The sequence below is a fragment of the Eurytemora carolleeae genome, unplaced genomic scaffold (assembly GCF_000591075.1).
Source record: "Eurytemora carolleeae unplaced genomic scaffold, Eaff_2.0 scaffold477, whole genome shotgun sequence".
Taxonomy (NCBI): domain Eukaryota; kingdom Metazoa; phylum Arthropoda; class Copepoda; order Calanoida; family Temoridae; genus Eurytemora; species Eurytemora carolleeae.
In genome coordinates, this window is record NW_019396365.1 from 67,625 (window position 1) to 82,256 (window position 14,632).

The 14,632-nt window shown below is 34.0% G+C and overlaps 2 protein-coding genes across 8 annotated transcripts in view; one reads left to right on the plus strand and one right to left on the minus strand.

The window, feature by feature from the left end:
- The window catches only part of LOC111701784 (uncharacterized), a 10,333-nt gene extending 4,442 nt beyond the window's left edge, over window positions 1-5,891 (minus strand). The window contains exons 1-7 of one of the 6 annotated variants that reach the window (XM_023473204.1): window positions 4,950-4,989; window positions 2,443-2,491; window positions 2,040-2,087; window positions 1,666-1,869; window positions 1,513-1,567; window positions 493-627; window positions 178-276 (exon numbers count right to left, since the gene is read on the minus strand). In XM_023473204.1, the coding sequence (XP_023328972.1) occupies window positions 178-276; window positions 493-627; window positions 1,513-1,567; window positions 1,666-1,869; window positions 2,040-2,087; window positions 2,443-2,456 (555 nt within the window). In that variant the 5' untranslated portion in view covers window positions 2,457-2,491; window positions 4,950-4,989. Of the gene's footprint in view, window positions 1-177; window positions 277-492; window positions 628-1,512; window positions 1,568-1,665; window positions 1,870-2,039; window positions 2,088-2,442; window positions 2,569-2,738; window positions 3,126-4,949; window positions 4,990-5,676 lie in introns of those variants that run through there. The other 5 variants (XM_023473202.1, XM_023473201.1, XM_023473203.1 and 2 more) reach the window with 5 other exon arrangements.
- Window positions 1-14,632, plus strand: part of LOC111701782 (cadherin-23) — a 29,104-nt gene that overhangs the window by 8,598 nt on the left and 5,874 nt on the right. Inside the window, exons 1-14 of one of the 2 annotated variants that reach the window (XM_023473199.1) lie at window positions 4,167-4,307; window positions 6,573-6,643; window positions 7,423-7,522; window positions 7,889-7,945; window positions 8,299-8,423; window positions 8,699-8,776; window positions 8,970-9,012; window positions 9,327-9,387; window positions 9,671-9,785; window positions 10,225-10,366; window positions 10,634-11,729; window positions 11,897-12,452; window positions 12,655-14,152; window positions 14,518-14,632. In XM_023473199.1, coding sequence (XP_023328967.1) covers window positions 4,247-4,307; window positions 6,573-6,643; window positions 7,423-7,522; window positions 7,889-7,945; window positions 8,299-8,423; window positions 8,699-8,776; window positions 8,970-9,012; window positions 9,327-9,387; window positions 9,671-9,785; window positions 10,225-10,366; window positions 10,634-11,729; window positions 11,897-12,452; window positions 12,655-14,152; window positions 14,518-14,632 — 4,118 coding nt within the window. In that variant the 5' untranslated portion in view covers window positions 4,167-4,246. Of the gene's footprint in view, window positions 1-4,166; window positions 4,308-6,572; window positions 6,644-7,422; window positions 7,523-7,888; window positions 7,946-8,298; window positions 8,424-8,698; window positions 8,777-8,969; window positions 9,013-9,326; window positions 9,388-9,670; window positions 9,786-10,224; window positions 10,367-10,633; window positions 11,730-11,896; window positions 12,453-12,654; window positions 14,153-14,517 lie in introns of those variants that run through there. The other variant, XM_023473198.1, reaches the window with a different exon arrangement.

A 14,632-nucleotide genomic window follows, 5' to 3' on the forward strand; every position in this document is an offset into this window, starting at 1 on the left:
GGGGGGGGGGGCAAAAAATTATTTTACATAAAAATATAAACTCATCTCCTTACTTTTAACCAAAAAACGTTCGAAGATTTTTAGAAAAGCAAATATTTCCATATTTTTTGTAACTTTAATAGATTATAGAAACTTTAACTAAAGGTTGTCTTAAAATTGAAAAATAGAATAATTGACCTGTGCATTGTTTGTTGGTCCATCCAGTTCAAGCTTGAGAAAGTCAAGTCTAATCTGACAAACATTTGAAGGGATTGCTATTTTATAACTACAGCTACCCTAAAAATTAAACATATTTAAAAAATCCCAAATTATTGATCTTCACATCTAAACTTTGAGAAAAAGAAAATAATACCAACAACACACATTGATATTATGTTTATATTTCCTTTTCGCCCCAACACCCTCCCATAGAGGTGAAAAAGAGAAAATTTCTGGTCAAAAACAAGAACACGGTTTTAAAATTACTGTTCTTTGTTTTATATTCTATCCTACCCCTGATGTATCTGAGCTTGAGATATATGTTGTATTTGTTGTTATCATTGAATCACAAGTTGATGATCGAACTATACAACAAACTCCAAACCCTGCAGCACAGCTTCCAGATCCACTACCACCACAAGATATACACTAGAATAGATACTAGAATAGATAATAGAATCGAAACTAGAATAGATACTAGAATAGATACTAGAATAGATACTAGAATAGAAACTAGAATAGATACTAGAATAGATACTAGAATAGATACCAGAATAGATACTAGAATAGATGCTAGAATAGATGCTAGAATAGATGCTAGAATAGATACTAAAATATGACCTCTTATTTTAAGAGTTCCATTCACGATTCACAACGAAATTTGTTCAACCTCAGTTTGAGCAAAAATGATTGAACTATTATTGCTATTCAATATAAAAAATCTTTTAATTGCAGTTTTCTCTAAAAGGGAATTGCATATTTAATAGCAGCGTTGGGATTGTGAATCGAGCTTTTAACTGAAGCAACCATGAATAAGAAACTTGTGTCTGAATTAATAAATAGGAGTTACCTCACTAAATGTCACACATGTTCCAGTAAAGTTACCAGACACACAACCTATATGTTGCCTCACTAGATGTCATACATGTTCCAGTAAATTTACCAGACACACAACCTATATATTACCTCACTAAATGTCAAACATGTTCCAGTAAAGTTACCAGACACACAACCTATATATTACCTAACTAAATGTCAAACATGTTCCAGTAAATTTACCAGACACACAACCTATATATTACCTCACTAAATGTCAAACATGTTCCAGTAAAGTTACCAGACACACAACCTATATATTACCTAACTAAATGTCAAACATGTTCCAGTAAATTTACCAGACACACAACCTATATATTACCTTACTAAATGTCAAACATGTTCCAGTAAAGTTACCAGACACACAACCTATATGTTGCCTCACTAGATGTCACACATGTTCCAGTAAATTTACCAGACACACAACCTATATGTTACCTCACTAGATGTCATGCATGTTCCAGTAAAGTTACCAGACACACAACCCATATTTCTAAAAACAATATCCCTGGGTTAAATATGTTCAACAAATAAAAATTTGATTGAACAATTATAAAATTTAAAAAAGTGTTGAATATCTAAAAATCCTACTTGAATTGAACAATGGTGAAGAGACTGAAAAGCCTGCCATCACCAGTTTGAGAATTTTTCTTGTTTGCATTCGAAGCAAAATCTTGTCTGCTAAGATCCGACCCAGAATCCGTATTACTTGAGTCCCAATCAGAATCCTGTATGCTTGGGTCCAAACCAGAATCTCCCTTACTCTTAAAATCTACCGTATTTTCGCTCAAATTTCTGGAATAACATAGAATTATTATTTATCCTGAAGAGCAATAATTTATGTGTGCCCAAAAAATCGCCAACAATCCTAGCAACCTGAAAGCCAAAGAAAAACCTGAATAAGTTCTAACCTCCCTCCCTCCCGGTCAAAAAACAATCAGCTTTTTAAAAAATTGTATCTGTACCTGTATCTAGTTTCTGCAGAGATTAGAGGGAAAAGTAGCAACATCAATCTAAATACATTATCACATGATCAAATTTCTTATTATATATATTTTAACCAAATCCCGGATTGTTAGTTTAAAAGCACAAAAATATAAAAACTGTCTCAGTCTTGCATTTGAAAGAAGTAATATTTTTTGATTAAATCTGTTAGATCAAATATTCAAAAGAATTGAGTCTTTGCCACAAAATCTAATTTTCTAATCCCTATATCTTTGTAACCTGTTGGTGTTCACCTTTGATATTTTAAACTTAGATTATTGATGGAACAGAATTCATAGTTTGAAATAAATAAGGTCTACGGATTGGGTTGCAAAGAAAATCAAAGTTTGTGGCAAAGACTCAATATCTAAGTTTATATTTTACCTAAAATAGTCCATGCTGCAATGAAGGTTTAAACTCAACTGTCGGAATACTGGTTTCATTTGAGAAAGTAAATTATGAAGTGTATTTCAGCATAATCTTAATTAAAACATCTCTTCTCAGCATTTTCTTATAAATACATTTCTTCAGAGCCAGAAATTTAATAAAGTTTCCTTTTTGGGGTCTACGCAATGCGTATTTTGCGTGAACTTTAATTTAAGAAATCAGAAAATAAAAAGAAGAATGTAAAGAAACCAAATGAAATAATAATTTTTTACAAAATATTTGTATTTACAAACCTGTCTGACCGCTTTCATGAAACTAGGTTTCCGATACTGGACTTTATTACGATACTCTGTCTTAAGTTTTGGGCTGAGTGAGAGATGCATAAGTGTAAATCATGTACTCTGTGTGTATACAGTGTAAGTGTAAAGTGTTCAGTGTAATCGTTCCTTTTATAAAACTTAAACATTCTCGCCTAAAACCTAATTTTTGGTGAACCGTCGATATTTCAAAATTTGAATTCAAATAGTTAAAAATGAGATATTTAAAGGTTAAATACACTGTAAGGTTGCAAAGATATGAGGAATTCGAAATTTAGAGTTTTAGGAGAAAAATCTCTGATCAGTTCTTTATTTGGTGCAAGCAGATACGAATGTTTTTTTCTTTAATAAAATGGGATTTTGTAAAATTGAAAAAAGCTTTTGTTGATTCTGGATACAAAAAAAAAACTCTTTCGAAATTTTTATCTTTTATTTGTATTTATTAGCACATTAAAGAACAATTGCATATATATATATAAGTTTGGCTTGTCTGTCTGTTTGTTTGGATGTTTGTCTGTCTGTTTGTATCCAATGAACGTCAAAACGGCTGAACCGATCGGGCCCAAATTTTTTGTGGGACATCACATGACCACAGGGAAGGTTTATGAATGATCAAAATTTCAAATATTTGTCTCCATCAAAATTCGATCTTCATTAAATTTTTGAAAATCCACGAAATTTTTTGTGAAAATCCGCGAATTATTATTGTTTTGTTTTACGATGTACACAAAGAGAACATGTTCACAATTAATTTAAAAGATGGGCGCGAAGCGCCCTCTAAGGCTAGTTTTATAAATTTAGTATTTAAAATTAGGAGGTATGTATTTTCTTGGATTTGGTTGAAGAAATATATAAAAGTTAAGCTCTAGTTTCAGCCTTTCATTAATCAGCTCATTCCTCCTTCACGCTTCATATACATTTACAAACCTACTCTTCTTAGTTTAACTTTTCAGGGCTCAAAATATAGTTCATTTTCATGGAAATTATGTATATCTACATCTATATAAATATAGTTGTAATCTCTGTTAGTCCGTTTAGGTGTTTGTTTGTTTGTTTGTTTGTCCGATCATAACTCAGGAACCCCTGGACTGATTTGCTTCAAATTTTTATTGGGGAACATGGGAAACCCACTTAGAGAGTCGACTTTAGTAGCGAGTAGCTATGAGTAACCTGGGAAGCGCTAGGTTTTCAAACTAGTATTTAATTAGATTTGATATAATTTAAATATTCTATTATTTACTTGGTTGTACAATATTGTACAATGTACATAGATGTTTATAAATATTTTCTTAAAAGTTACATTTTGGTAGAAAAGATTTGTTTTTCTCACAACGTCCCCTTCTCGCCCCCCCCCCTCCCACTCTCCTTTTTAAAAAAGCAGTTGCAAGTAAATTGATTTTTCTAATCCTAATTTTCAGTTTTGAGTATGGAGTTCTAAAATGTATTTAGATAGTTCTGAGAATATTACGAATATAAAGTAAAATATGTTGATACTGGGACTACTTCTTATACTGGAGTCTAAAGGAGTTCAGACCTCTAAACTAAGTATTAAAGGGACTGTCTGCATAATTTCCAATTGGTCCTTTATATGATTTTCCACCGTAGACAATTATAAACCTTTCTCTGACCGTACATACTTGAAACCAGTGTTTCGGATCCGGATCCGGTCGGATCCATCCGTATCATTTGGTCGGATCCGGATCCGGATCCGTATCAGGAAAACGTTGATATGGATCCGGGTAGCGCCAAAAATTAACAAAAACCATGTAATAAATAAATCAAAATGGTTCTTAAATGTATTCTTTACATGACGAAAATTTTTCAAAATTATCTTTAATAATTTAATGTTTACATTTATATAATAATAATGACGACATTTTTAACTTTAGGATTACTATAGTTTACAAATTATAAACTTGCATAACATTTGATAGGGAAAATCCGATTCACAGAATCAAAAGTTACCTCGGATCCGGATCCATCATCACGAATGCGGATCCCCGGATCCGGATCCGAATCAAAATGATATTGATCCGAAACACTGCTTGAAACTAAACTAAACGTGAAGTAAGATTGAAATCTTGAATGTTTTATTATTTTAACTCATCTAATTAAATTAGAAGATCAAAAATGTTTTGAATTGCTTAAATGTAACCAAATTAATTTGTATTTGTATTTGAATTTGACCTTCTCCTCAATCCTGGTTAGTTTGCAGTGGAAATGATGGAGATATTCTTATTTTGAAATCTGAAATTAATCTTTTTTAATATAGGGTTTTCTATGAAAGGACTTGCGGATTTATGCTGGGAAAGGAATTGAGTTTTTGCCACAAACTCAAATCTTCTTATCCCAATATCTTTGCAACCTGATGGTGCAAACCTTTGATATTTCAAACTTAGATTACTTTATCTATAAGTATCAATAGTTTGAAATATCTAAGGTCTACGACGTTGGTATACAAAGATAAAGAGATTAGAAAATTAGAGTTTGTGGCAAAAACTCAACTACTATAAAGGGATCAAACATTTATCCTCGAATTTAAAAGTGCCCATACTGAATATCGAGATTAACTATAATCTATACAAAAGCTACCAGCTCTGGCTCAGTAACATTTCGTCTAGTACACTTTCGTCTAATAACAATTGGTCTATTAACATTTGGTCTAAGTAACATTTGGTCTAAGTAACATTTGGTCTAAGTAACATTTGGTCTAAGTAACATTTGGTCTAAGTAACATTTCGTCTAAGTAACATTTGGTCTAAGTAACATTTGGTCTAAGTAACTTTTAGTAAGTAAATTGGTCTAAAACTACAGAATTGGTTTAATTAACTTTAGAAAGGAGTAAGCAACATTTTGTCCAAGTAACTTTTGGTATAAGTAATTTTTAGTAAGGAATTTGGTCTGAAGTACTTATCTACAAAAGTACTGGTTGAGTATCATAATTAATCCCGCCATTGAGTTCCTCTCAGTTCAACGTGTTTTAGAAGAGTGGAGAATTTCTCCTGTACGAATTGCGGATTTCTTGATTTTGTTTCACGGGTTTTCTCCTTTTTTTGCAGTGTTAAAATGAAATCACTTAACAATTTTTTTTGACCAAATTACTTAGACCAAATTACTTAGACCAAATGTTACTTAGACCAAATGTTACTTGGACCAAAGGTTACTTAGACCAAATGTTACTTAGTCCAAATGTTACCAAACAAAAAAGAACTAGACGAAAATGAACTAGACAAAAGTGAACTTAGACGAAAGTGTACTAGACGAAATGTTACTGAGCCCCAGCTCTGGATAAATACGACATAAAACGTATTCCACAGTTTTTTAAAGTTTGTCTCAGTTTGCCAGCTTAAGTTTTAATATTCTCTTTTAACCCTAGAAGTTTTATATTATAGGTGTTTCAGAATTGGAACTGTTATTAAACACATGGTATTATTAGTTTAATTGAAGCACACATATTAAAAACGATGTTGCTTCATTGTACGTTAAAGTCTTCAAAACAACTCAGCCTAATTAGGTTTGGCATTGTTAAGAAATATGTTCTTATCCTAATATCTTTGCAACCTGATGGTGTAAACCTTTGATATTTCAAACTGAGATTCTAAGATATAGGGACTAAAAAATTAGAGTTTGTGTTTAAAGCTCCGTTACTTAGTGAAGATTGAACAAAATCTAATCAATTACATAATTTATATGAATTAAACTTCAGAATACAATCTTATTTTTTCTATTTTTGCACATTTTCTTCTTTCTTTCTCCTAACTTTTAAATCTGTCTGTCTGAATTCTTTTCTCTACCCCTGTATTTGTTTAGTGTTGGATCGAAACGATAATCCTCCTGAATTCCGTGGTAAACCCTACAACTTTACTGTGTCCGAGATTCAGGTAAGGTTTGATCTGTAATGCATAAGACGAGTCATTTGAGTCTTTTCTTTACAGTTTATGGTTCCTGGAAACTATTTACTTATGTATTTCCCTTCTCACATTACTTATAGAGTTGCAGGGATTAATCGATGAAGAAGCCCATAAACAAATTGTGGGACCATAGAGTGCTTAGGATCCATTTCATTTCGGATCCCCTCTGAACAAAATTCGGATTATGAACTTTTCTTTAAGACTAACTGATTTTAAAACTAAAAATAAATTTTTTAAAAAATTTCCTCCTTTTTTGCATTCAGAGATAAGGAAAAAAATGTTTATCTTTTTTATTAATGGAGATGTGGGGTTTGAGAGCAAAATGTTTTTATCAGGTTTTGGTGGATATTTTGACCTTATATCCGGATCCAGAAAGCCAGAATGTTACGGATCCGGATCCTAAGCACTGGTCTTACAAATACACTCCGTTGGTTTTCATATATGTGCTCTTAACATTTCTATTCTTAGGTTGTAACTTTTTAATTAATTGTAATTTATTATTTTATAGTTCGAAAGATAGAGTTGATTACTCCTAGATATTACCATTCTATAATGAAAAAAAAACAAAATTATGTCAGCTGGTTTTTTGCGGACTTGGCCTTAATCGCTAAATTAAAGTTTCAACTGTGGATATCGAGTACAAACACTTTAGATCAGCGTCCTTTTCCTGTTCCGACCTAGGATAAATTAGTAATTATTAACTGTAAACACGACACGAAATTATTTATAATTCTCTTAATATTGTGCAGGCTGTTGGTGAGACAGTGTATACAGGAGTAGTTATTGAAGATATTGATGCTGGCAGAAACTCAGAGATTTCAATACGCTGTACAGAACAATCTTCAACAGGTTTCAATTCCATACGTTGTTCAGAACAATCTTTAACAGGTTTCAATTCCATACGTTGTACAGAACAATCTTTAACAGGTTTCAATTCCATACGTTGTTCAGAACAATCTTTAACAGGTTTCAATTCTAAACGTTGTTCAGAACAATCTTTAACAGGTTTCAATTCTATACGTTGTACAGAACAATCTTTAACAGGTTTCAATTCTATACGTTGTACAGAACAATCATAAATAGAATTAAATTCAATACACTGTACATAACAATCATAAATTGAATTAAATTCAATACGTTGTACAGAACAATCAAAAATATATTTCAATAATATATTATAAGTTTGAAAAAATCAAGTTGCAAAATTTCTTGTAGATGCTTGTGAGAGTTTTGACATTTTTGCTGAAAAACAAGAGGATGGAAAATATAAAGGTAAGGAGCCATGGATAGACCCTTCAGACAAAATTGTGAAAAAAAACTCTTGTTTTGTCTTTTATACTTTAAAAATGGATCCTGCATATGTTTTCTCTGGAAAGAAACTTCATAGATTTTATATAAAAAAAAATTACAAATGAAAACATTCGTTAAAAAACAAATTTATTCATCTGTTAAAAGATAAGAAAAAAAAATTCAAATTATCCTCTAAGAAAACAAAGTTGATAAAGTTTTTGCTCCTAAATTGGTCTAGAAATCTTTGAAAAGGGCTGGATAAAAAAGTGTAGCTAGAAATTAAAATAAGCCTAAGAAAACCTATTTTTTCAAGTTTCTAATTGATTTCACTCCAGGTTTGGTAATCCTAAAGAAAGGTTTGGACTATGAGCGTGTCTCCTCGTACAACCTTGATCTTGAAGCAGTTGATCAGGCAGAAGGAGAGGATCGTTTAGCTGCCAGAGCATCAATTCTTATTCAGGTTCATATTATCTTAAACATCTTTTATCGGAATAAAGTACGCGACCAAATTATTCAGACAAATTGAGCGGAATTTCAATTTTAGCTTCTCATAACTTTAAAAATCAATGTCAGTTTATTGTTTTTAAAAGAATCTACGAATATTAAATAATATTCTTTGGTCCTGATTTTAAAAGTGCTTAACTAAAACGGAATGCAATTAGACCCCAACGATTAGATTATATATGTACTGTACCTCAGTAACCCCGTATTGTACTGTTCTGTACTGTACTTTAGGTGGAGGATGTACAGGATCAAGATCCGGTGTTTTTAAATTCTCCATACTCAGCGAATATACCAGAAGATACAAAACAGGTTCGTTTTTAAACCTATATTCATTCATTCATTCATTCATTCCTCTGTTCTTTCGTCCTTTCTTTCATTCATCCTTCTCTTTATGTAAAATCTAATCATAATTATTAGGAAGGATCTTTAAATTTCATTGGTTTTAAATTCATTCTATATTTATGATCTTAAAAAGAATATGATTATTTACAGTTACTTTTAGGATACTGAGATATTTGATATTGAAGTTAGAGACGGAGATACTGGTAAGTTTGATTAATTAAGTAATATTTTTTATTAGGAAAATAAGGTTCATTTTATCTTTTCGTCTGAAGATAATATGATTGAACTGAGTTCTTGCCACAAACTATATATGTATGCAACCTGAATACGATGTCGTAGACCTTTGATTTTTCAAATTCTGTTAGATAAAATTGAAAAATCAAAGGATTACACAATCAGGTCAAAAAATTAGAAAGTTTGAGTTTGTGGCAAGAATTCACTTCCTTTATAGCTCTATTTTGCACATTATTTCGACCATGTTACTATTTTTTAAATTTATAGTTTCTTGAATTGTTAGGTAAACCCCGGGATCTTGATGTAAGAATTGAAGGAGATAATCTTCAATATTTTCAGCTCATGTAAGTTTATTTATTTATTTAATAAGAAAAAAAATGAACATTAGATATAAATAATAATCTTTTTACTTTTCAAAACTTTTAATTTCCGAACATTTCAATATCTATATTAGAATTTTCTCCCAGATTTTATCACTTTGATTTAAAAAAACCCAGCATAAATCACATATTTGCATTATTTGTTGTAGTTTTCTTCAACTCTAACTTAGTGACGGGAACAGCATTCATAATACATTAAAAGTATATATATATATATATATATATATATATACTCGTAATTATTCAGAGATCTTGGAACTTCTGAAACAGGAGTGAAGAGATTAAGTTTAAGAACAACAGAGAAAAGAATAGATAGAGAACAAGAATCTATTCTTCAGGAGGGAGGTCTGTATACATTCAAGGTATATATTATAGATATTGTGTTACTCATCATTATCATCTTTATTGATTTGACAGTCGTTATCTTCTTAACTATTATTAATTTTACAATCAACTCAAATGAACCGACAGTTAAAAAGTTAGAATGCTGATCAACAACGGTACCCTTTCATACCTTTATCTGAGTAACTATTAGGATGACCTAGGCGTTTTTATATCTTTAAATTAGTAGATTTAAATGATTTTATTTATTGTCCTTGCTGCATAATCCATAATTATTTTTTATAAAGAAACCCTAATTAAAAATTATTCAGTCAAATAGGATAACAACTGAGCCTCTGTCATTGTTTCTCAAATAAAAGTTTAAAGGGTACCTTTAAGAATCAGGCATTTAACTTATTAGTAAACGGAGGGTAACTCGAAATAAAGTCAACATTCTCTTTAAAATTGTCAATGTTTTAGATTGTAGCGCGCGAGATAACAGCTCAAGATGAGATCGGAGCAGAGACCTCTACGGGAGTGACTGTTGTAATTACAGATATAGACGACGAAGTTCCTGTGTTTAGTAGACAGGAGATAGCTGTTCCTGTCCCTGAAGACGTAGGTAAGGATGGTCAGAATATCGATTCCTGAATTTAACTGATGCACAACGTGTGTTTGTATTATGGTGCATAGAGGGTCACTTGAAATGACAACGACATTCTCTTTATTCCAGATAATTAAGTTGTTAATTTGGAAGGATATTTAAATCACCTACTTTTAATTAGAATCATTTATGTTTTAAATAAATACCAAAATATCTTGTTATTAGCAATGTTTACTTCAAATGTTACGGGAAATCGTATTTTTAACATTTATTATTATTCTACAGGAGCAGACACGCCTCTGCCTGGTTTAACCCTGGAGGTGATGGACCGGGATGTCAGCAAAAACGCCAAGTTCTCATTGTACCTGGAACCTGTCACTCCCAACTCTGAAGGAGTGTTTTACGTTTATCCAAAGTCAGCCATCGGAAAAACCCCGGTCATTATTCGAGTGAAGGATCCTCAACGGCTAGATCACGAGGACGAACTGGCTAAAGAGTTTATATTTGACGTTGTTGCAGAAACTCCTTCCGGTGTTCAAGTCAGGTCCAGGGTAACTGTAATAGTTACTGATAGTAATGACAACACTCCGCTGTTTTCTGAGTCAGTTTATGAATTTAATATTCCTGAAGATGCTTCTTCTGAAACTGTGCTTGGAACTATCGCAGCTGAAGACCCAGATTCAGGATCCTACGGGGAAATAATTTATTCCATCCGAGGGTTTGGTTCGGAGAAGTTTACTGTCGAGCAGAACTCGGGAGAGATAAGTGTTGCATCCTGTGGTCCGAAGAAGCCAAGACAAGGTTCCAGGTTAGGATCTTGTCTAGATTATGAAACCCAGAAAACTTTCTCTTTGATCTTTACAGCTACAGACGGTGGAGGTCAGCTCGCGACAACTTCTCTGATTATAAATATCGAAGACGTGAACGATAACCATCCAAAGTTTGATCAATCAGAATACAAACGAGTAGTTAGAGTTGGGGATTCTAAATTTGAACCTCCTCTAGTAATAAAGGCTACGGATAAGGATGGTCCAACACAGGGTGATGGCCGGGTCTTTTATGCAATCAAGTCGATCAACACAGATGCGGTCATCTTTGAAATTGATCCTCTTACTGGAGAATTAAGCATGCTGAAACCTGCAAGTGTTGAAGATACCGAGAATGGTCGATATGATCTGGTTATCAGAGCAACTGATCAGGGTAACCCGGAGCCTCTGCATGCAGATATTAATGTTTTTATCAACGTCGGGAGCACAAGGAACCAGAGACCTAAGTTTAAGTTCCCAACTTATAATGTCAAGCTCCGAGAGGACAGTAAACCTGGAGAGGTTCTGCTGATAGTAGAGGCTGAAGATCCTGATGGAGAAGATTCAGATCTCAGGTAAAAAAAAATTTACTCTAAAACTTTCTCATTTTTAAAGTAACTGCTCCAAACAGATCGGATTAAACCCCTTAAAATAAAAGTGTTTCTTAATATAGTTGTCTTAGTTCTTACTTTTTTATTATAAAAAATAAGACACAGCTATCCTTCAAACATATTCTGTTTAGGTTTACCATCTACTCTGGATCCAAGGATAACTTTGTCCTCGACCCAACCTCCGGTGTCCTCTCTGTCTCCGAGGACGCTGTTCTGGATATCAATGAGAACGGTGAACTATACGAGCTTGAGCTCCATGTAACGGATTCAGGGGAACCCTTTAAACAAACTGGAACAGCCAAACTTACAATCAATGTTGAGGATGTTAACAACAAGCCACCAAAGTTTATGAAGGAATCCTACACAGAATATGTTCTTGAAAACGAACCCAATGGTTTTGAGGTTCTCAGTGTAACAGCTGAGGACCCAGATCGCAATGCCGAGCTGGAATACGATATTGTTGAACCTATAACAGCACGTGACAAGAGTGGATCTGTGCTCAAGACTGTTGCCGCGTATGATTTTAAATCAGCGTTCAACATAGATCCTAGGAACGGACGAATATTCTTAAATGAGAAACTGAGCTATAACTCTGCAGCCGTGATTATTCTCACTCTGCAGGTTACAGATAAGAATGCAGAAATTGGAAACCAAACTGCCACTGCTGAAGCAACTTTCTTCATTCAGGTAATTTTTATTTTATTTTCGTCTTGCTTTGTTGATTTATCACATTTCACATCTAACTTTGATAGTTTGTTTTCTTCTGAAATTATATAGATTTTCATAAACTAGGCGTTTTTAAAAAGCTAGTTGACTTATTGCTTATTAATTTGGTAGAGACTTTTTTGCGTGATTGTTATTGTTTGAGTTTTTAAAACCATATTTTCAGGCGTTTAATGCTGATAGTCCTGTATTCCCTGCTCCCTGGACTCCTAGTGATCCTACTCTTGAACTAGAGATAGATGAGGAACTACCTCCTGGTACTCCACTCCTCAATCTTACTGCGAAGGACCCTGTGACCGGCCAGCTGATAACAAATTACCAAAAGCTGCAGACTGAGTCTGATATGAATGATATAATACAGGTTTCTCAGCTTGGTACCGTTACCAGCACGCAGCGCCTTGATTTCGAGAAGTTTAAGTCTATAAGTTTCTCAGTAGCTGCTCTAGCCGGCGCATCTGGTGAGCAAAGGCGTAGTGAGGCACATATTACGCTCAAGCTCAAGGATGTAAACGATCATGCGCCAAGGTTCCTGGAATCTTTTTACAGCGCTAAGATCTCTGAAGATGTTTTACCTGGAACTCCAGTGGTAACAGTAGCTGCTGTTGATGATGATGCAGGGGAGATGGGTTCAATTGTTTACAGTTTAGAGGGAGAGGGAACAGAACAGTTCACCATCCATCCTACCGAGGGACACATCACTGTTAAGGCTGGTGAGCGTGGTAGATCTAACCTGGACCGTGAGGTTCAGGCTGAGTATTCACTAAAGGTGGTCGCACGTGATCTACCTGAAGGCGGGGCTGATCAGAAGTCCACAGCGGTTCTGGTCCAGGTTAGCCTGCAAGATGTTAATGATTCTCCTCCTCAGTTCGTTCAGTCCAGGTATACTGCTGTAGTCCCAGAGAATAGTCCTGTTCAGACTCTAGTAGTCCAGGTATCTGCAGTTGACCCTGATGTCGGTGTAAACAGTGAGGTTACATATGACTTTGCGAACCCAAGCCAAATCCAGGATCTTTACAGTATCGACAAGAAGACGGGTCGAGTGTACACTCGAGGTACTCTGACTGGCAGGGGGCGCAGAGAACCTTACATCATCACTATACGAGCTGTAGATGGAGGTTATCCCGTTCAACAGTTTAAAGATACTGATCTCTATATTACTATTGGAGATGTATCAAGGAACGATGGTGTTCCTGAGTTCCAACGTCCTGCTGTAGGAGATGTAGCAGAAGTATTTGAAGAGGCCCCTGTGGGCACATTTGTATTTCAGTGCGAGGCAAGCGATCGGGATGATCCTAACACAGCAAACGGGAAGCTTGTGTACAGTTTTCCTGAAGACGGGAGCATAATCCATCAGCTGTTCATCATCAATCCTAACACAGGATTAATATCTACTATATCAGCTCTAGACCGGGAGACAAGGGCAGAATATTCTCTAACTATTGAAGTAAGGGACCTGGGTACCCCTGTACAACAAGCTACCAGAACACTGTCTGTAATAGTTAAGGATATTGATGATCATCCTCCACAGTTCCACAGGCAAAGAAACTCAGTTCCTCTGACAATGGAAGTGCTTGAGGAGATGGAGCTAGGGAATAAGATTGGAATAGTATCTGCTGTTGATGAAGATGAAGATCGTAATGCAGAGATTGATTATGCGATTATAGGTAGTTCACTATTTTATCGTCAATAACCAAGGCATGTATTTTTCTTGTTAACAGTTTTGAGGTTAATTACTTGAATGGGAATTGAGTCTTGGCCATAAATTCAGGATTTCAAATTCTTAAATGTTCGCAACCTGATGTTATAAACCTTTGATATTTCAAACTTAGATTTTTTGATCTTCCAGAATTCATGGTTTGAATTATCTAATATATACGACCTTTGGTTTCAAAGTCATAGGAATTAAAAAATCGGTGGCTGTTACCATGACTCAATTCTTTTCAAACTCTTAATTATAATTTTGGGGAAGGAGAAATAAAAACGAATTTATAAATCTTGATTTTATTTAAAATATTTATTTGTATTTAAGATGGAGACAAGGATGAAATATTTGGCATTGAACGTGATGAGGAGAACAATGGTTTAATTGTTGTAAACAAACGGTTGGATAGAGAGAAGGCAGGCCTGTACACCCTTACTATCAG